This window comes from Nerophis ophidion, linkage group LG26 (assembly GCF_033978795.1).
Source record: "Nerophis ophidion isolate RoL-2023_Sa linkage group LG26, RoL_Noph_v1.0, whole genome shotgun sequence".
Taxonomy (NCBI): domain Eukaryota; kingdom Metazoa; phylum Chordata; class Actinopteri; order Syngnathiformes; family Syngnathidae; genus Nerophis; species Nerophis ophidion.
The window spans coordinates 29,442,604-29,464,876 of NC_084636.1; the positions used below are offsets into that span (position 1 = coordinate 29,442,604).

The following is a 22,273-nucleotide window of genomic DNA, read 5'->3' on the forward strand; positions in this document are numbered from 1 at the left end:
CAGGTCACACTGAGGGTGGCCGTATAAACAACTTTAACACTGTTACAAATATGCGCCACACTGTGAACTCACACCTAACAAGAATAACAAACACATTTCGGGAGAACATCCACACCGTAACACAACATAAACACAACAGAACAAATACCCAGAACACCTTGCAGCACAAACTCTTCCAGGACGCTACAATATACACCCCCGCTACCCTCAACCCCTGTCCACCTCAACCTCCTCATGCTCCCTCAGGTAGAGCATGTCCCAAATTCCAAGCTGCTGTTTTGAGGCTCGTTAAAAAAAATATTGCACTTTGTGGCTTCAATAATAAATATGGCAGTGCCATGTTGGCATTTTTTTCCATAACTTGAGTTGATTTATTTTGGAAAACCTTGTTACATTGTTTAACTCATTCAGCAGGGCATCACAACAAAATTAGGCATAATAATGTCGCTATAGGTTGATATTGGCATCGGTAAGTAAGAGTTGGACAATATTGGAATATCATATATCGGCAAAAAAGCCATTATCGGACATCTGTAGCCAGAGGTACTTGGAGCGGAATATTCAAAATGGCTGACTAAATTTGTGGCTTTTTGTGATGTTTAAACTGTATTTTTACATACTTTGCAGATTGTAAAAACGATTGCATGTGGTTTAATGGATACAATGAAACACAATTAACTATATAAAGTCAACTTTTTTTTGTACTTTAAGAATTGTTTTTTTCCAAGTACAGTATTTATTATTTAAGAAAAGAGCAGCTTTTACAAGCAGTTAAAACTTCTCATCTGAATGTCAGTTAAATTTTGTTTGTGGAGGTTTCCACTTAATGTAACTGAACGTGGTGTGCCACCACACCTTGAAAATATGGTTGTTGTTGTTTTATTTTTACTTAAAATAAATTAAAGTAATATAATGTATGGTGAAAACACACACACAACACATTCTCATTCTATGCCAATCACCTTTCAGGCACGGACGGTGTTTACAAACATGGGAAAACCTGATATTAATTCCAAACCACAAAAAAGTAAACCATTAAAATTAGCTGGTCCTTACAGTATGAATTGATATGTATAGCCGATTATGTGTGCACTATTGACAAGTGATGTACCCGAAAACTTAACCACCAAAAATATACTTAGATCATTGAAAACCGCACTCCTGAAACCGGATGTACACAAAACGCACGCCATTGTCTGGAGCGTTGATAGCATGTCTGCAATGTGGATTTGATTTTTAGGTATTTTGCAGATATACCTGCGGACAGCCATCTACAAAATGTGCAAGGACTAAGAGAAAGTCCAACGAGTCCAGGGGTCACCAACGCAGTGCCCGCGGGCACCAGGTAGCCCGTAAGGACCAGATGAGTCGCCCGCTGGCCTGTTCTAAAAATAGCTCCAATAGCAGCACTTACCAGTGAGCTGCCTCTATTTTTTAAATTGTATTTATTTACTAGCAAGCTGGTCTCGCTTTGCTCAACATTTTTAATTCTAAGAGACAAAACTCAAATAGAATTTGAAAATCCAAGAAAATATTTTAAAGACTTGGTCATGACTTGTTAAAATAAATTCATTTATTTTTTTACTTTGCTTCTAATAACTTTCAGAAAGACAATTTTAGAGAAAAAATACAACCTTAAAAATGATTTTGGGATTTTTAAACACATATACCTTTTTACCTTTTAAATTCCTTCCTCTTCTTTCCTGACAATTTAAATCATTGATCAAGTATTTTTTTTTTTTTTTTATTGAAAAGAATAATAAATACATTTAAATTTAATTCTTCATTTTAGCTGCTGTTTTTTCGACAAAGAATATTTGTGAAATATTTCTTCAAACTTATTATGATTAAAATTCAAAAAAATATTCTGGCAAATCTAGAAAATCTGTAGAATCAAATTTAAATCTTGTTTCAAAGTCTTTTGAATTTCTTTTAAAATTTTGGTTCTGGAAAATCTATAAGAAATAATGATTTGTCTTTGTTAGAGATAGTTTGGTCCAATTTGTTATATATTCTAACAAAGTTCAGATTGGATTTTTTGCGTATTTAAAACATGTCATCAAAATTCTAAAATTACTCTTAATCAGGAAAAATTACTAATGATGTTCAATAAATTATTATTTTGAATTTTTCAAAACGATTCGAATAAGCTAGTTTTTCTCTTTTTTTTCGGTTGATTTTTTGAATTTTAAAGAATGTAAATTGAAGATAAACTATGTTTCAAAATTAAATTTTTTTCGTGTTTTCTCATCTTTTAAATCGTTCAATTAAGTGTTTTTCATCATTTATACTCTACAAAAAACCTTCCGTAAAAGGAAAAAAAACGTACGACGGAATGAAAGACAGAAATACCCATTTTTTTAATATATATATATAGATTTATTTATTAAAGGTAAATTGAGCAAATTGGCTATTTCTGGCGATTTTCTTAAGTGTGTATCAAACTGGTTGCCCTTCGCATTAATCAGTACCCAAGAAGTAGCTCTTGGCTTCAAAAAGGTTGGTGACCTCTGAACTAGAGCAACAGCGCGAAGCAAGTGTGACGTCATGCTCGCTTCAGCTCTCTTCTCTCGTCAGGGACACAAGGGACAGAAGTAGTATATCTAAACACGAGTACGTTTTATAATAACACCAGATAAGGAGGCTAGATTTGTTGTTAGTTGACCCCGAAAGGTACAAGCGGTAGAAAAATGGATGGATGGATGTTTTTAACAAAACAAAATCTGTAAACACTTGAAAAAATGTCAACAATTTACATTGTATGAAAAGCAGCAACAATTGAAAACATGGCAAAACGATAAAACATTTTTTTTTTTATAACCCTTTAATAATAACAGACCTGTTTTAAATGTATGCATACATTTTTTTCAAGAAAATCATATTGCAAATTACTCTGACATCATGACCACGCCGCCACAGGTATCTTGGCAGTTTTAGGAAACACTGACTGTGCTTTAAAAGCTAACTGCATTTTTCAAATTCTGACTATCAGTCATAATTCCTACGTAACACAAGAACACATGTTTCTCTTTTTTTTAATACATTTTAATTAGTAAAATACGGCAAGTACTAGGTAGCTAACGATGCAGCTAATGGGAGTACACTAGATAGATAGATAGTACTTTATTGATTCCTTCAGGTGAGTTCCTTCAGGAAAATTAAAATTCCAGCAGCAGTGTACAGAGTTGAGATCAATTTAAAAAAAAGTAAAAAGTAAATAATAGGGGTTTAAAAGGAAACAAAATAGAGAAATATTACAAAAAGAATAAAAACAATGGGAATAACAATATAGCAGTAAAATAAGAATATAACAAGACAAAGTAGGCAGTAGTGACCATGTTATGAAAACATTTCTATTCCATTATTCCGCCCTTAAAGCCCTCTAAAAAAAACATCCAAAACCGCCAACAATACTCCATTTACATGTGACCTGAATATGAAGCAAGTATTAGCGTTATTGTTATTATAAGTGCAAACTATTTTTAACGGCACCGTAATCACAAAGAGCCATCCGCCTAATGCAGCTATTGATATACTGAGTTGCTGCATTGTCTGTGAGTTGGTAAAAGTTAATTTGAGAATATAAATCATACCTCTCCTGGATAGTAGAAGGTTGTAGCCATAAACCGAGAAGTTAGTTAACTTTGAGACATGAAAAAACGCTTTGTTTGCAGCACCTTTTTTTTATTAACCTGCGTGAGGATTTTGATTCATTTTACATCTAAACGGGAAGATATAAGCATTTCTTCAGTCGGCATCCGTGTGATAGCAGACATTGCACAGTAAGTGGTAGTTTTATTATGTTTGTAGTTTGTATTTCTGGTTTAGCACTTGGCAATGGTGCTGCATGACACTTAATGTTTAACTATAGCTGGATCTGTTTAGCACACAGCTTCTTTATCTTGTAACTTTTCCTGTGTGTATTCAGCCTCAACAAAGTTCTGAATCATCATTTGTCCCAAAGTAATGCTTGTTACAAGTCTCTCGCAAAGTCGGTCATGAGCAGCGTAGTTGTTATTGGAAAAACGTGATGGCCGCCGTATGTTTTAAAGGACGAAAATACAGTAAATATTACATGTTATTATGAATGTGCCTGTTACTACATTATATGTATACTTACAGAATGTAAGTATATACAGTATGTATAAACGTTAATGGAGGATTTTGGATGTTTTTTTAAGCACTTTATTGGCGAAATTGAGCAAATCCCATTACCTCCATTGTTAGCTGACTTTTGCTATAGTTTATTTACGAGTTAGAATGCATAAAAAATTAAAACATAGGTGTTTTTTGTCTTACATAAGGATTGTGAATGATAAGGCTCAATTCCCCCAAAAAAGGGCAGTTCCCCTTTAACATCTGTTCATCTGGTGGCCAAATGTTGCCCTGCAAGGACGCTGTCACTGAAATAACTGCATCATTTTCTGCTTTCAAAACAGCTGAGTGTTCCTGACATATTTGCTGAGTGTTTTTGTGGTCGGTCCGAGTGCTCTAATCAAACAGCCTGGAGGATCTTTGAGTATCATTTTTGCATCCGTTTCCTAAAAAACAGCAGAGCTCTCCAATCATATGAAGGATCTTTGAGTAGCATAAAGCTCTTCTGTTGGAAGAATATCTTTGACGCAGTGCTTCTTTTGAAATTATTTTACTTTTTAAATGATTATTTCCGCCATGCATTTATATTGTGTCGGTTCATATTACCAGTAATCCTTATCTTCTTCCGAATAGTCCTTAGCTTTTTGAAACAATGACTTACAAAAGTAAATATCCCTGGTCTACATAATGTAAATGAGCAGCAGCCATATTTGCGAGGCCTTGGACAAGGTTATTAAAATCTGAATATTATTGCGGGGTTGTCTTCTGTGTGCGTTCATTGTTGACGTATTGCTCCGCGTGGTATAAAGCAGGTTGCCGCAGTCAAGAAAGACAAGCGAGTGTCATCACCTGACCGTCCTCAGACTGCGTTTGTCGCCAGCAGACCTGGTCCAGAAATGGAAGCCAATGGCACTTAGAACATGGAGCTAGCGTGTGGAGAATGTCGCCTGCTTGCGATGAAAAGCGTCTAATTAGACACTGCGTGACGTTCCTCCTACAGAGTCACCTGTTCGAGAGCATTCAGCAGGGCAAGTACGAGTTTCCTGACAAGGATTGGGCTCACATCTCACACGCAGCCAAGGATCTCATCACCAAGCTGTTGGTGCGAGACGCCATGCTGCGCCTCAGTGCAGCTCAGGTCCTCCTGCACCCTTGGGTCCAGGGGGTGAGTACTTTTACTGTTTTGTGTATTTCTTCTTATTCCAGAGCAACTTTTAATGTCTGTTGCCTCACCTCTTTTTGTACAGAACGCACCAGAGAGAGGTCTTCCAACTCCTCAAGCCCTACAGAGGTAAGTCTTGTCCACTTCATGAAACCATTGAACATGACATCTCTTCTGATTTTGGTTAGGCTTGGTCTTTCAGTTAAGGTTGTGTTTGGGGATCAGTACTCATTAGCATGTTTACTAGGGGGTGTGGGAAAAAAATCGATTTGAATAGGAATCGCGATTCTCACGTTGTGCGATTCAGAATCGATTCTCTTTTTTTTTTTAAATCGATTTTTTCTTTTTATTATTTTTTTTTTTAATCAATCCAACAAACCACTACACAGCAATACCATAACAATGCAATCCAATTCCAAAACCAAACCTGACCCAGCAACACTCAGAACTGCAATAAACAGAGCAATTGGAGACACAAACACGACACAGAACAAACCAAAAGTAGTGAAACAAAAATCAATATTATCAACAACAGTATCAATATTAGTTATAATTTCAGCATAGCAGTGATTAAAAATCCCTCATCGACATGATCATTAGACATTTATAAAAATAAAAAAATTAAAATATTAGTGTCACAGTGGCTTACACTTGCATCGCATCTCATAAGCTTGACAACACACTGTGTCCAATGTTTTCACAAAGATAAAATAAGTCACATTTTTGGTTCGTTTAATAGTTCAAACAAATTTACATTATTGCAATCAGTTGATAAAACATTGTCCTTTTTACAAAAATCAATTACTCTGCTAGCATGTCAGCAGACTGGGGTAGATCCTGCTGAAATCCTATGTATTGAATGAATACAGAATCGTTTTGAATCGGAAAAATATCGTTTTGAATCGGAAAAATATCGTTTTTGAATCGAGAATTGCGTTGAATCGAAAAAAATCGATATATAATCGAATCGCGACTCCAAGAATCGATATTGAATCGAATCGTGGGACACCCAAAGATTCGCAGCCCTATTTACTGTTTTCATGTCCCACACTTTTGTCAACAAAGATCAACAATCACTCCTAATAGGAGGCTAAAATACTTTACCTACTTCACCTTCATGAAATCCATGTTTTGAAAAGCGGAAAATGCAAAGTGCTTAAAATCCGACACCACATCTGCCCACAGATTGAAATTTACCAGGAAATATAGAAGTTATCTGATGCTATCATCGTTATGAAGCATAATCACACTGCTAAATATCCACATTAAAGGTAAGAAGTTATGCAAAAGGCGTTATGTTCCAACACACGCTACCTCGTTACCAGGTTGAGGCAGAGCCTTACTTGTCATGATGGGGTAAAATTATGAAACCATAAAATAAATACTAATATTTGTCTATTAAATTGTGTTTTAAATGTATTTTATGTGTGATTAAAAATGCTTTTTAACATTCACTTGAGTAAAAATCCCTGAGTGTGCACACAAACCGATCATGAGGCGCAGCGTGTGTCAGAGTTAGTTGTTGACGAACCCCGAGATGCAGAGATGGAGGCAGGCATGGAGTGGGAAAACATGTTTTAATTTAAAACACTAAGACAAAAACAAAGGGTACAACCAAAAAGCGCGCACGTGGGCGGATAACAAACAAAAAGGGTCTAGTGTGGAAGGTAGCGGGTTGCGAGCAGGAAAACAGAAGTCATAACGTGTTGTACAAAAACTGGAAGCAGGGAACAAAAGACAATAAGCTACAAACCACTATCGAATATAGCTTACCGTAACGCTGCATTGATACAATATGATACGACACGACAGGTAGCAAAGACAATACGGAAGTGACATCGACAAGAGCGACATGCAATACAATAATCCAGCAACTGATTGGAGGACAAAAACAGATTCAAGTAAAAGCGGGCTGATTGACACCAGGTGTGGCCAGGTGCCAATCAGCTGCAGCTGAGGGAAAACAGCACACAGGGGAAAAAAACAGTAAACAGACAAAATAAGAGCGCAGACAGGAACTAAAGACAGGAAATACTGCACACACACAGAGGAAAAACGAAAACACAAACAGTCAGTGGCAAGCCTGACAGTGTGCTACCTTACTGCTTGTCTGCTGGCACAATGTTGCTAAAATAATGTCTGCAGATACATTTTTACACCATGACTTTCTATTTTGTACACAGTAGAATCTACATCCTTTTTAATGTAAGTGTGACATCATTATATTATTGATAATCGGACTCTGAAAAGAGAAAAGAGAAGTTGGAAATGACAAAGCACTGCATATAACATCAGTAAGCAGTATTCTGACTCGCCATAGTGAAGGCCATCCATCCATTTTCTACCCCTTATTCCGTTTTTGGGGTCGCGGGTGCCTATCTCAGCTACAATCGGCCAGTGTCTTTTTTTTTTTGATTGTTTATCAAACCTTTTAACAAACATGGCATTTCGATTACAGGAAGGCAGTGTGTATAACCAAAACAAGATCAAATGTCTCTAAAATGGACTTTAAGACAAAATACAAAGTATATTTTCATGGAGAAGAGATATTGCTTCTTCAAATACAAAAAGGGAATATTGTATTAATTTTATTAAGGCAAATGGGACCACCATTCACTGGTTTAAATGTAACTTTGATATTGGGTTTCACTATGTAAAGCGCTTTGAGTCACTAGAGAAAAGCGCTATATAAATATAATTCACTTCACTTCACCAAGTGTTTAATAAGGACGTCATTGCAACAACACATCATCAGTAGGGTAAAACTCCATGGAAAGCGTACATCAGAGAGGAGGACTAGGAAAGAATCAAGGATATGAGTTTATCATGTTTTTTTTAGTTATGTTCTGTTAGTTTTGGACTCTCTTAGTTCCTGTTTTGTGCACTTTGGGTGTTTGTTTTGGTTACCATGGGTACTAATTGGTTTCACCTGCCTCTGATTAGTGCTCTGCACGTTCACCTGCTGTTGGGCACTAATCAGAGAGCTATTTATTCACGTTGCTCGCCACAGTCGATGTGGCTTCATTATTTGCTGTAGGCAACACGTTACGTGGTATATTCCTGTTCTGGACTCATGATTCTTGTGCTAAGGTTTGGTCCCTTAGCTTCTCGTGCGAACGGTACGCTTTCATTTGGCTTGTTTCCGGTTTTTAGTTTAAGCTGTGATTTATGATGAATAAATCATCTCCTACCTCACGCTGTCGTCCGTTCTGCATTCCGGGAGAACAAACCTCGCAGCAAGCTTCGACCTGACCCTCCGCATGTGACAAGAGTCTGGTTTAAGGCTGGAGATTTGGTTGAGGATTTGGGCCAAAGCAGTGGTTGTCAAACTTTTTTCACACCGAGTACCACCTAAAAAAAAATACAGTAGCATAGTAAGCCCAAGTATTCATTAAAAACAAGGATATTTAATATTTTGGCCACTGTAAAACTACAAACAGTTTGAAAAGTTACACTGTGTATAAAGATAATTAACACTTAATAATAATTGATTGAGCTAAAAGTTTGGTAAGGTTCTGTGAGTTGGGGTTAGGGTTGTAATATAATGTAATAATGCGAGTGTTGACCCGATAGGAACAGCAGCACCAAAGACCTGAGCCTGTTTGCAGCAGAAGCCATCGCCTTCCACAGGCAGTTGTCTCAGCACGAGCAGCAGCAGGAGGACTCGGCCGTGGCCGTGGTTTGTTCCGTGAGGCTTTCTCCTCCGTCCAACTCCAAACTGGCTCGCAGGAGGGCACAGTCCATCGCCCTGCGCACCACAGACCACGCGTCAAAACTCACGGCCTGAAAGCCTCCTGCTCATCCTGCTTTTTCACCTTTTTTATCCTCTGTGTTTTTAGCAGCCTCTTATCACTTGGCAGCTCTTCCTCTTGGCCAGAGTCCTGACTTTTATGCAGGATGCATCAAACCCTTCCCCCCCACACGGGAGACTTAAAGTTACATTTGATCTTACCACAATTTTAATTTTTTTTGTATTTGTGCTTTTATGAAGCTTATCCCAGCATGTGAAGTGTTTCCAATCATTAACTTGTCTCAAACTGGGCTCAGAAAAGCCGAAAGCTGAGCTTTAGCAGACACAAACTACCTGGAGCACTGATGTACTTTAAACCTGCTTGACTTGAGAAGGCGTTTACACGTCACTTCACTTTGTGTGCGCTCTTCATTTAGCTCTTAAAGAGATCAGAGGAATCTCACTCAGTGAGACGACCTTTTCCGTCTTCCAACATTAAAGGCCTACTGAAATGAGATTTTCTTATTTAAACGGGGATAGCAGGTCCATTCTATGTGTCATACTTGATCATTTCGTGATATTGCCATATTTTTGCCGAAAGAATTTACTAGAGAACATCGACGATAAAGTTCGTAACTTTTGGTCGCTAATAAAAAAGCCTTGCCTTTAACGGAAGTAGCAGACGATGTGCGCGTGACGTCACAAGTGTGGGGGCCCCTCACATCCTCACATTGTTTATAATGTGAGCATCCAGAAGCAAGAGTTATTCGGACCGAGAAAGCGACAATTTCCCTATTAATTTGAGTGAGGATGAAAGATTTGTGGATGAGGAAATTTAGAGTGATGGACTAGAAAAAAAAAAAAGTAAAAAAAAAAAAGGCGATTGCATTGGGAGCGATTCAGATGTTTTTAGACACATTTACTAGGATAGTTCTGGGAAATCTCTTATCTTTCTATTGTGTTGCTAGTGTTTTAGTGAGTTAAATAGTACCTGATAGTCGGAGGGGTGTGGCCACAGGTGTGTTGACGCCAGTCTCTGAGGGAAGTCACGGCAGCTGCAGCACGACTTATTTCCACAGTTTTCTCATCGAAAACTGCCGGTCGACATGTAGTCGGGATCCATGTTCGCCTGACCGCTCTGATCCATAGTAAAGCTTCACCTCGGGGGATTTTAAACAAGGAATCACCGTGTGTTTGTGTGGCTATAGGCTAAAAGTTTCCCACCTCCATCTTTCTACATTGATTTCTCCATTATTAATTGAACAAATTGCAAAAGATTCAGCAACACAGATGTCCAGAATACTGTGTAATTATGCGATGAAAAGAGACGACTTTTAGCCGTAAGTGGTGCTGGGCTAAAATGTCCCCTCCAACCAATAACGTCACAAACACACGTCATCATTCCGCGACGTTTTCAACAGGAAACTCCGCGGGAAATTTAAAATGGCAACTTAGTAAACTAAACAGGCCGTATTGGCATGTGTTGCAATGTTAATATTTCATCATTGATATATAAACTATCAGACTGTGTGGTCGGTAGTAGTGGGTTTAAATATGTCCACTTATCACACGCCATTTAAGAAATTATTTTATATAGAATGCTAATAAAGGATTCCTGTTTTTTTTTATTTTTATATGCCTTTTTGTTGTGTCTTGTTCAGTCTGCTTCTTTGTTGCGAGTGTGCCAAGAATGAGAGTATTATATTGTATCACTTTCCTTTGTCATGAGCCCATGTTCGTGTTTCCACCTGGTTGCCATGGACACGACATCTCTATAGCAACAACTCGCTGCCTAAAAGTGCAGAAGCAATTATTTGTTAGGCGAATAGCCTTTTATCAAACATGTTTAATCACCATTATGCTGTAAAACGGAGGGAGGATGTCCTCCATTTATATTTTACAAATTGTCATCATGCATGACGTAAACTCTTTGGAGCATATTTTTAAATGGTCAATAAAAATATCCTTCTTTACTGTCTCTTTATTTTCTGACTGTTGCTAAATATTTGGTGTTCAGGTCAATGTTTGTGATGATCCTAACTATCAAAGCAACAAAACCCCTGAATTTAATTCAAGAATTCTCTTTAGGAGTGATGGATATTTCATTATTTTAGCGTTTTAACCTTATTTTACTGTATTTAATGTTCATCTTCAAATTATGCCAGTTACAAGTGGGCGTGTCATTCATCTCAAAAAGCGCTTTGGTGCCCCTAGCGGCAGTGCGGTGTAACAACAGTGGTTTGGAGGCAAGAGCTGCTCAGTGAGTTGTTGACCTGCTGAGAGGAGACAGCAGCTGTCCTGATTGCACACCACCAGGAAGACCAAGTAAGGGAAGTACATCTAACTTTCTATTTATCTACATCATTATGAAATTAGTGGTTTTGTTTCCTTTTTTCACTAGTTTGGGTGCTGTAGAGACATGTTTCCTACCTTCTAAGCTGACGAGTGCATCCGTCCTCTCCTCCTCCTCCTCCTCCATGGTGCTTCCAGAAAACAGCAGCAGACGTCCTGCAGCCCACAAACGCCACAAGCAGCGAGCCCGCAGCCTGCCTTCGCCGCCTCTGTGCTGCGCGTGCGGCCTGTGCGTCCTGCTGGCCGGGGTCAACGTCACCCTGGTGGGCGCCGTCGCCTACGCCACCTACGCCCCGGCCGCCAACCCCCCCATCGTGATAGGGCCGCTCCTCTTGTTGACGGCCGCCGCTTTCTTCGCGGCGTGCTGCGCGGCCAGCAGGAGGCGACCCCCGGCCGGCGGCTCGGCCTGTGAGGTCAAAGCGGGGTTGATGCGCACCGGCGCGGCCTTGGAGATGGAAACCAGCGAGCACACGCTGCAGGACACCACGGGGGTCCAGGTGAGCCCCACCAACTCCTTTGACTCCGTCCACGGAACTCTGCCCGCTTTGACCTCAGATCCTGAAGTGCGAGTACAAAAATAAACACAAAGTTACATCTTTGACAGCATCATTATCTTCCGCCGCGCAGGTGGACCTAATATTGTGCATGGATGCTTCTTATCTGCGCCGACAGCTGCCATGTGAGATTTGTGTTTACTCAGCGTTTTACACACACACACACACACACACACACAGAGCTGTGATTAAACCACAGCAGCATAGCAGAGATAATAAGACACTCTTATTGCCGCCTGCCCTCCTTTTTCAGGCCTCATGGAAGCCATTAAAACAATATAATTATGACATGAACAATACTGTTGCTACGAAGAGGAAGATGGTATCGCTTAGCAACCAGAGGTGGTGATGCTCTGAGTAATAACTAGTGCAAAGTTGATTAAACAAGGCACATCTGTTCTGTCTGCACCCTTAGACTAAAAAAGCAAAACAGTGAATTAAGAAGAAATTAATGGAAAAAAAAACATGACGTATTTGTAGACTAGAAAACATGGCACAGTCTAACAGTGGTTCTCAACCTTTTTTCAGTGATTTTTTTTTTTAATTCAAGTACCCCCTAATCAGAGCAAAGCATTTTTGGTTGAAAACAAGAGATAAATAAGTAAAATACAGCACCATGTCATCAGTTTCTGATTTATTGAATTGTATAACAGTGCAAAATATTGCTCATTTGTAGTGGTCTTTCTTGAACTATTTGGGGAAAGAAGATATATAAATAACTAAAAACGTGTTGAAAAATAAACAAGTGATTCAATTCTAAATAAAGATTTCTACACTTAAAGTGCCCTCTTTGGGGATTGTAATAGAGATCCATCTGGATTCATGAACTTAATTCTAAACATTTCTTCACAAAATAATAAATATTCAACATCAATATTTATGGAACATGTCCACAAAAAATCTAGCTGTCAACACTGAATATTGCATTGTTGCATTTCTTTTCACAGTTTATGAACTTTCATTCATATTTTGTTGAAGTATTATTTAATAAATATATTTATAAAGGACTTTTGAATTGTTTCTATTTTTAGAATATTTTCAAAAAATCTCACGTACCCCTTGGCATACCTTCAAGTACCCCCAGGGGTACGCGTACCCCCATTTGAGAACCAGTGCTCCAATAAACATCCAAAAAGTCATACTACAATCGTCATTATTACTATTATATTATCGCTAATATATATTTGTTATCATTAATGTCATTATCGTTATTTAAATTTTTTTTAGAATTCAAGTAAATAAGAATGAATATAATTACCATAACGCTTGGTGGGCTGTTACACTATATAACATTAGTATTATTGTTTTTATTAGTTCTTAATTGTATGATTGTTAAACACATGATCAACTGATTTCAAAGTGCGAGTCTCCACCTAGTGGACATAAAACGCCAGTACTATGTAATTAAAAAAACATGAATACTATACTGTATAAATAATACAAGCATTATGAAATTAATACATTATTATTAAATAAAGTAGTAAACAGCTTTGGACTGGAGGTAAAAAGTGCTAAGTATTAAATACTGACTTTATAAAAAAATATTAGTTATTTTCTGTCATGTCCACCTTACATTTTTTTCCACGCTTGCCACTTAATTGAAACACTAGAACCTGATCATATTTATTTGAACAAACCGCTGCATGAGTTGCTGGCACCAGCATTTTACTGATTAATAAAATGTTCAGAAAAAACTTCTAAAATATTAAAATGTAAGTTTATCAAATAAATGTTGGAAGAAAAAAAAAAAAAAAGACTTCTTTGATTCTCAAAACGAAGAAATTGTAATATTATTCGGTTCTATTTGACTTGAGCCACTAGAGGGCAGTGTCGTCATTCAAACGACGTTTTTACACCAGTCTGGTTTTTGTTTTGCCGTAATGTCAAATGTGAGCTTTTAACAAATCGACAGTTTGTGCATTTTATTGCGTTCCACACATTTACACTGAGATTAGGATTTATTTGAAAACATTTTATTCAATTACAGGACCTAATTTTGGTTGGTTGTAATTGCACCACTATAGTAAAAAGTCCTTAATACATTATATGACTATAAAATATTAAAACAAACGCAAATAATGTATGTTTATTGAAATGAATGTACTTATTTTGAAATAAAAAATAAAATATCCATACCCTAAGAATAAAAAAAAAAACATTTTCCTTTTCTAAAGAATTGTAATGTAAATGTTAATTTAATATGAAATTAACATTTGAAAAAAATATATATATATATGCTTCTGCATTATAGATAATTAAATGACAAATAATAAAAATATGAAAAGTAGCAAATACCAATAATACATCAAATAAATACGTTTAGATGAAAGTATATTCAAATTTCTTTCAAAACACAATATGTCAGTATTACTGACTGAAGATACATGAAATATATTTATATATTTTTCATTATGTATCAAGTACTAAAATGTAAATACTTAAACATTACTTATTTATTAACTTTATGTATTGTGTAAAGGTAGTTATTTACAAATGTAATTCAATTAGATTCAATATAAAATGTTTTACAATCAACAGAGGAGTTTAAAGATAAAAAAAAAAAAAAGAATATCCAAGCCATAAAATTCCAATATTTAGGCAAGTACATTTGAATTTTGAAATATGCCAGTACAATGAATTAAGATATTAAAGTATACAATTTATACATTGATAGATGAGGTGGCGACTTGTCCAGGGTGTACCCCACCTTCCGCCCGATTGTAGCTGAGATAGGCGCCAGCACCCCCTGCGACCCCAAAAGGGAATAAGCGGTAGAAAATGGATGGATGGATAGATTAAATATGTTCAATACTAAAGAAGCCCTGCGATGAGTGTGCGACTTGTCCAGGGTGTAACCCGCCTTCCGCCTGATTGTAGCTGAGATAGGCTCCAGCACCCCCCGCGACCCCAAAGGGAATAAGCGGTAGACAATGGATGGATGGAATATTAAAGAATGACATGCAAATATTAAAAAGGGACCTATGATGATTTTTTTCCGACTTATTAATGTTGTTACAATATTGGATAAACATACCAAAGTGTCACATCACAAAGTTTATGCATTTGCACATATTTTTGTATTATTATCACAGTGGATAGAGTGTGACATCACAGATTGACGGATGTACTTATGTGGTCACTTTCAGTACACGCTCTCTGCTGCCTGCAGTCCCCAGTGTTATCCCTTCCTCTTTCACGCCCTCCCGCCTGCTCTGATGTCTATTAAATAATTATTTCTCTGTTTATTTGTCCACAACCTTTTACACAGGACTGTTTTGTCAGCATGGGCTAGTAAGTACAAAGTTGGATTGGATGCTAAAGACACGCCATCGCGACATTTCTACTTGGTTTGAGGAAACACAAGAAAAGGGAATAATATTTTCATATGACCTTGGCATGTGAACAATATCACCCGCACGCTGGCCTTTGTCGATTGGAGAGTGTGCAGGTGTACCTAACGTTGTGACCAGGTGAAGATGTACAATGTTAATTTTCAACCATGACTGAAAGAAAATAGCAGAGGTCACTTCAAGACCCACATTTATGGATACTTATGGAGCTGGACTGTGGTTTCATGAGCAAACCAAAGGGAACGCATCCGCAAATCTCACAAAACCAACTCAAGAAACAGGCTATAAAAGTGACCGTGAAGCAAAATACATGCAAAATTTACACCAAAGTACATCCAATACAAAGTCAAACTCAACTTTGAGGGCCACATTGCATTTATGGCTTCCTTCAGAGGGCCGTTTGTTACAGTGAATGTTTCTATGAAAATTCATGTATATCTACACTATTGCCTATGCATCTGAGAATACACATATACATACATGTATGTATATGTGTATGTTTACATACATGTATACATACATGTATGTATACATGTATGTATACATGTATGTTTACATACATGTATACATGTATGTATACATGTATGTTTACATGTATGTATACATGTATGTATACATGTATGTTTACATACATGTATACATACATGTATGTATACATGTATGTTTACATACATGTATGTATACATGTATGTTTACATGTATGTATACATGTATTTTTACATACATGTATGTAAACATACATGTATACATACATGTATGTATACATACATGTATGTATACATACATGTATACATACATGTATACATACATGTATGTAAACATACATGTATACATACATGTATACATACATGTATGTATACATACATGTATACATACATGTATACATACATGTATACATACATGTATGTATACATACATGTATACATACATGTATACATACATGTATGTATACATACATGTATACATACATGTATGTAAACATACATGTATACATACATGTATACATACATGTATGTTTACATACATGTATGTATACATGTATGTATACATACATGTATGTAAACATACATGTATACATACATGTATACATACATGTATGTATACATACATGTATACATACATGTATACATGTATGTAAACATACATGTATACATACATGTATACATGTATGTAAACATACATGTATACATACATGTATGTATACATGTATGTATACATACATGTATGTATACATGTATGTATACATGTATGTTTACATACATGTATACAAACTGATGGATACAGTAACTTACTGTAAAATCCTATTTTTAATACTACTTAATGCATGATTAGGTCATTTCAAAGTATTTGATGTATACAGTCTATTTCCAGGTTTTCGCGGGCCACAATAAATGATGAGTTTGACACCTGTGATTCTCAATCTGTGGTAAGCCAAATAATTACTGAATTAAATATTCAAACACAGTGTTACTGTTCAAACTGTGCGTAATGTTACAGAGGCCAAAAATATCAAATATACTTGCCTTGTTTTTAATGAACATTTAGGCCTACTACGCCACTGTGTTTTAACGTTGGTCTTTATGGTCTCCTCGCCTTAGCTGTCCCCTTATCAATCAATCAATCAATGTTTATTTATATAGCCCCAAATCACAAATGTCTCAAAGGACTGCACAAATCATTACGACTACAACATCCTCGGAAGAACCCACAAAAGGGCAAGGAAAACTCACACCCAGTGGGCAGGGAGAATTCACATCCAGTGGGACGCCAGTGACAATGCTGACTATGAGAAACCTTGGAGAGGACCTCAGATGTGGGCAACCCCCCCCCCCCCCCCTCTAGGGGACCGAAAGCAATGGATGTCGAGCGGGTCTAACATGATACTGTGAAAGTTCAATCCATAGTGGCTCCAACACAGCCGCGAGAGTTCAGTTCAAAGCGGATCCAAGACAGCAGCGAGAGTCCCGTCCACAGGAGACCATCTCAAGCGGAGGCGGGTCAGCAGCGTAGAGATGTCCCCAATCGTGGTAGAATAGTTTGAGTGTCCCAATGATCCAAGGAGCTATGTAGTCTGGGGGCTTCTATCCCCCCTGTTAGGGTCTCCCAAGACAAATAGGTCCTAGGTGAGGGACCAGACAAAGAGCAGCTCAAAGACCTCTGTGAAAAGACAAAATCAAGGACAAGGATTTTCCCTCGCCCGGAGCCAGGCCTGGAAGTGGTGGGGCTTGATGGCCAGGCCAGGGGTACACAGGTCCGGTGGCCATTGATGAAGTGCTGGCTGTCCAGAGTTGGGACCCAGAGGTGGACCGCTCGCCTGTGCATCGGTTGGGGACATCTCTGCGCTGCTGACCCGGGATGGTATCCTGCTGGCCCCACTATGGACTGGACTATCACTATTATGTTAGATCCACTACGGACTGGACTTTCACAATATTATGTCGGATCCACTCGACGTCCATTGCATCTGGTCTCCCGTGGATTGGGAGGGGGGTTTACCTACAGAGTCATTCTCATCGACGTCTCACTAGGTTGTGAGTTTTTCCTTGCCTTTTTGTGGGCGTTGAACCACGGATGTTGTTGTGGCTTGTGCATCCCTTTGAAACACTTGTGATTTAGGGCTATATAAATAAACATTGATTGGTTGATTGATTGATTGATTGAGGCCTGTCTAATGGGCCCTGCACCCCTCACAGGAGGGGCCATAGAAGGCGGGGGTGGTGTGAGCTGGGCAGCAGCTGAAGACAGGGCCCTTGGCGGTCTGATCGTCGGCTACAGAAGGTAGCTCTTGGGATGTCGATTGTCACCTCGCTGGAGGGGAAGGAGCCTGAGCTGGTACGCCAGGTGTAGAAGTTCCGGCTGCATCTTGTCGGACTCACTTGGATGCACACCAAAGGGTCTGGAACCAGTTCTCTCCGGAGGGGCTGGATTATATTCCACTCTGGCGTTGCAAGCAGTGTGATGCGATGGGCTGGGGTGATTCCCTGGTTCTGTTGGGGGACTTCAACGCTCACATTGGCAAGGACAGTGAGACCTGGAGAGGGGTGATTAGGAGGGACGACGTCCGGATCTGAACCAGAGTGCTGTTTTGTTATTGGACTTTTGTGTTTGTCACAGATCATCCATAACAAACACCATGTTCATACATAAGGGTGTACATATGTGTACCTGACACCAGGACATCCGAGGCCGCAGTTCCACGATCGACTTTGAGGTTGTGTCATTGGATTTGCGGTCTCGTGTGTCGGACATTCGGGTGAAGAGAGGGACGGAGCTTTCCACCAATCACCACCTCCAGAAAGAGTTTAATTTCCCACCTCTGGAAGAACTTTGTACATGTCACAAGGGAGGTGCTGGACATTGAGTCCAAGTGGACCAGGTTCCGTGCCTCTATTGTCTTGGCGGTCAATCGGAGCTGCGGTCTCAAAGTGGTTTGGTGCCTGTTGTGGCCGTAATCCCAGATCCTGCTGGCGAGGGATGCCGTCAAGCTGAAGAAAGAGTCCTATTGGGTCCTTTTGGCACGTGGGACTCTGGACGTTGCAGGTACAGTCAGGCCAAGTGGTGTGCGGTTTCGGCAGTCACGGAGGCAAAAACTTGGGAAAGTTATGGAAAACGACTTCCGCTTCGAAGTAATTCTGGAGAACCACCCGCCACCTCAGGAAGAGGAAGTAGTGCACTGTCAACACCGTTTATGGTGGGGATGGTGGGCTGCTGACATCGATTCAGAATACTTCGAAGATTTCCCCAATCCCACCTACACGTCTTCCTATGGGGAAGCAGCAGCTGAGGAATCTGTGGTGGACTCTCCTATTTCTGGGGCTGAGGTAGCTGAGATAGTCAAAAAGCTCCTCGGTGGTCAATCAATCAATCAATCAATGTTTACTTATATAGCCCTAAATCACTAGTGTCTCAAAGGGCTGCACAAACCACTACGACATCCTCGGTAGGCCCACATAAGGGCAAGGAAAACTCACACCCAGTGGGACATCGGTGACAATGATGACTATGAGAACCTTTGAGAGGAGGAAAGCAATGGATGTCGAGCGGGTCTAACATGATACTGTGAAAGTTCAATCCATAATGGATCCAGCACAGTCGCGAGAGTCCAGTCCAAAGCGGATCCAACACAGCAGCGAGAGTGGATGAGATATGCTCGGAGTTTCTCAAGGCTCTGGATGCTGTGGCGCTGTCTTGGTTTACAAGATTCTGCACCATTGCGTGGACTACGGGGGCGCTGCCTCTGGATTGGCAAACCGGGGTGGAGGTTCCTCTCTTCAAGAAGGGAAACCGCAGGGTGTGTTCCAACTATCCTGGGATCACAGCCTTTCCGGTAAGGTCTATTCAGGTGTACTGGAGAGGAGACTATACCAGAGAGTCAAACTGTGGATTAGGGAGGAACAGTTTGGTTTTTGTCCTGGTTGAGGAACAGTCAACCAGCTCTGTACTCTTGGCAGGGTCTTTGAGAGTGGATGGGAGTTTCCCAACCAGTCTACATGTGCTTTGTGGACTTGAAGAAGGCATTCGACCAAACCCTCGGGAAGTCCTGTGTGGAGTACTCAGAGAGTATGGGGTATTGGACCGCCTCAACGTGGCGTGTGTTCTGAGGTGGTACTGGATGAAAGAAGTTTGAGAACCACTGATCTAGGCCAGTGTTTTTCAACCTTTTTTGAACCATGGCACATTTTTTGCATTGAAAAAAATCCAGAGGCACACCACCAGCAGAAGTCATTAAAAAACGAAACTCAGTTGATTGTAAAAAGTCGTTGTCGCAAGTGTTGGATATGAATTCAAACCATAACCAAGCACGCATCATTATAGCTCTTGTCTCAAAGTAGGTGTACTGTCACCACCTGTCACATCACACCTTGACTTATTTGGAGTGTTTCGGTATTTTCCTGTGTGTAATGTTTTAGTTCTTGTCTTGTGCTCCCAATTTGGTGGCTTTTTCTCTTTCTTTGGTATTTTCCTGTAGCAGTTTCATGTCTTCTTTTGAGCGATATTTCCCGCATCTACTTTATTTTAGCAATAAAGAATATTTCAGTTGTTTTTATCCTTCTTTGTGGGGGCATTTTTGATTGTCATGTCATGTTTAAAAAACACTTTAAGACCAATGTCTTGAAAAAATATATCACTCTTGAATTAACATTGTAGTTAATACTATGATTAATGTTAATTAAAAATTAAACATGAGATATAAATGATAATAGAAGTACAATTGTTTGTATATATTGTATATATAATTAGTGCAAAGGTCTATATGTACACAGGGATATTTCACATGCCTGTACTGTGTGTAAAATTGAACTACGTTCATGTTGTTTATAATGTTGTTTATAATGTGTATTTATAATAAGTTGTGCAAAGGACTTTTTATAACTTTCGGAAGTTTATTTTGTACTTGAAATTGTTTATAGGGTTAGGCGCAATAAGTGTTTAACTTCAGCCTAAACCCTTTCAGTCTGTAACATTTTTTATTTTCAATCTATGAATGTACAACTTTTTATTTTCAATCTCTGAATGTACAACTGTTTTTTTTGCTTTGTTGACCATTGACCGAAGAACAATAAACTTGAATGTTCGGATGTACATTGTGGACGCCGTCTTTGCTCCACAGTAAGTCTTTGCTGTCGTCCAGCATTCTGTTTTTCTTTACTTTGTAGCCAGTTCGGTTTTAGTTTCGTTCTGCACAGCCTTCTCCAAGGTTCCATGCCTTTTCTTTGAGGCACTCACCTTTTGTTTATTTTTGGTTTAAGCTTTATACACCTTTTTACCTGCATGCTGCCTCCCGCTGTTTACGACATCTACAAAGGAATTAGCTACCGGCTGCCACCTACTGATATGAAAGAGTATTACACGGTTACTCTGCCGAACTCTAGACAGCACTGACATTCAACAACAACACATAATTTGCAGACTATAATTACTGGTTTGCAAAAAATATTTTAAACCCAAATAGGTGAAATTAGATCATCTCCAACGGCACACCGGACTATATCTCACGGCGCACAGTGGTTGAATAACACTCATCATTCAACTTTATTTCAATTTACTTTTAAATACTTTAAATTTATCTATGACAATAAATAAACAACACATATTAATTAAATACTAATTCAATTGAACAGTTTGGTTTGGATTACCGGCCTAAAGGCAGACTGAGGGCCTTGAATGTATCACAGCTTCTGGCGGTAATAATAAACAGTGGACAACAGCAATATGAGGAGCTGCATTTAAACATGTATTTTTCCCAATAGATAAAAAATCCGTTCAAAAATACGCCAAAAGAGAAAAATGGCAAGGTCGAAAATACGTGTGTGTGAACACAAGAAGTGGAATGATTGAATGTTTTTTACGCATGCATACATACAATCTGTGTGGTCTTTAATATGTTCTTCTTTTTCTAATTCCCTAATGACTGTTGGGAGTGATGACTCGGCTGTTGTAAAACAAATGATATCTCGGTCCTGTTGCAATAATCCTCATCTATTTCAGTGCAACTATTAAAATGACAGACTGTGTGTGTGTTCTTGTATTTCTACACTTCTTGAGACATCAACACGGAAAAGTAACTTCCTTATGAGGAGATGTGAACAAGTTAGGACATAAATGATGGTCCCAATACGAAAAAAATCATTGCATCTAATAGAGAATGTTTCATTTGCACCCCTGGTGGTGAAATCTATCAAAATTAGGGTGGTCCCAAAAAGGAGGGATTTCTCAAATGGACTTTGTGTCGCTTTTAAAAGTGCTTCCCCTCTGGTCAACATATGTAATAACAAGTGTGTGTAAGAAATTTAAATGCGCCACCTTTAGCCAAAATTAATAAAACATATAAAATAAATATGTATATAGAGACATACTGTAATAACTTGAAGTAAATAATGAAGATTAAAAACTAATTACAAACAAAACAAAACAATTTACTAAAAGCAGTCTTTTTCTCGCAATGTGTCGATTTTTTTCTTATGAAATTGGGAACAATTTCTCATATTCTTTTTCGGTTTCTGAGATATTTTGTAGTAAAATTATTACT

General features: G+C 38.5%; 2 protein-coding genes and 1 long non-coding RNA gene across 4 annotated transcripts in view; 2 read left to right on the top strand and 1 right to left on the bottom strand.

Annotated features, from left to right (window-relative positions):
- The window catches only part of mknk1 (MAPK interacting serine/threonine kinase 1), a 34,220-nt gene extending 23,260 nt beyond the window's left edge, over positions 1 to 10,960 (top strand). For both annotated transcript variants that reach the window (XM_061888579.1, XM_061888580.1), the window contains exons 12-14: positions 5,096 to 5,260; positions 5,343 to 5,386; positions 8,831 to 10,960. In XM_061888579.1, the coding sequence (XP_061744563.1) occupies positions 5,096 to 5,260; positions 5,343 to 5,386; positions 8,831 to 9,044 (423 nt within the window). In that variant the 3' untranslated portion in view covers positions 9,045 to 10,960. The remainder of the gene's footprint in view (positions 1 to 5,095; positions 5,261 to 5,342; positions 5,387 to 8,830) is intronic.
- The window catches only part of LOC133543790 (uncharacterized), a 104,605-nt gene continuing 91,745 nt past the window's right edge, over positions 9,414 to 22,273 (bottom strand). Inside the window, exon 7 of the long non-coding RNA XR_009804523.1 lies at positions 9,414 to 11,897. This is a non-coding gene — a long non-coding RNA (uncharacterized LOC133543790). The remainder of the gene's footprint in view (positions 11,898 to 22,273) is intronic.
- Positions 11,042 to 13,162, top strand: LOC133543789 (transmembrane protein 275-like). Its single transcript, XM_061888581.1, has 2 exons — positions 11,042 to 11,312; positions 11,389 to 13,162. Exon 2 carries the CDS (start codon positions 11,465 to 11,467, stop codon positions 11,918 to 11,920), a length of 456 nt encoding a protein of 151 aa, XP_061744565.1. The 5' UTR covers positions 11,042 to 11,312; positions 11,389 to 11,464; the 3' UTR covers positions 11,921 to 13,162.

Bases quoted from the DNA above. Each gene is read 5' to 3' on its own strand.
- LOC133543789 (XM_061888581.1), top strand. From the start codon at position 11,465: ATGGTGCTTCCAGAAAACAGCAGCAGACGTCCTGCAGCCCACAAACGC.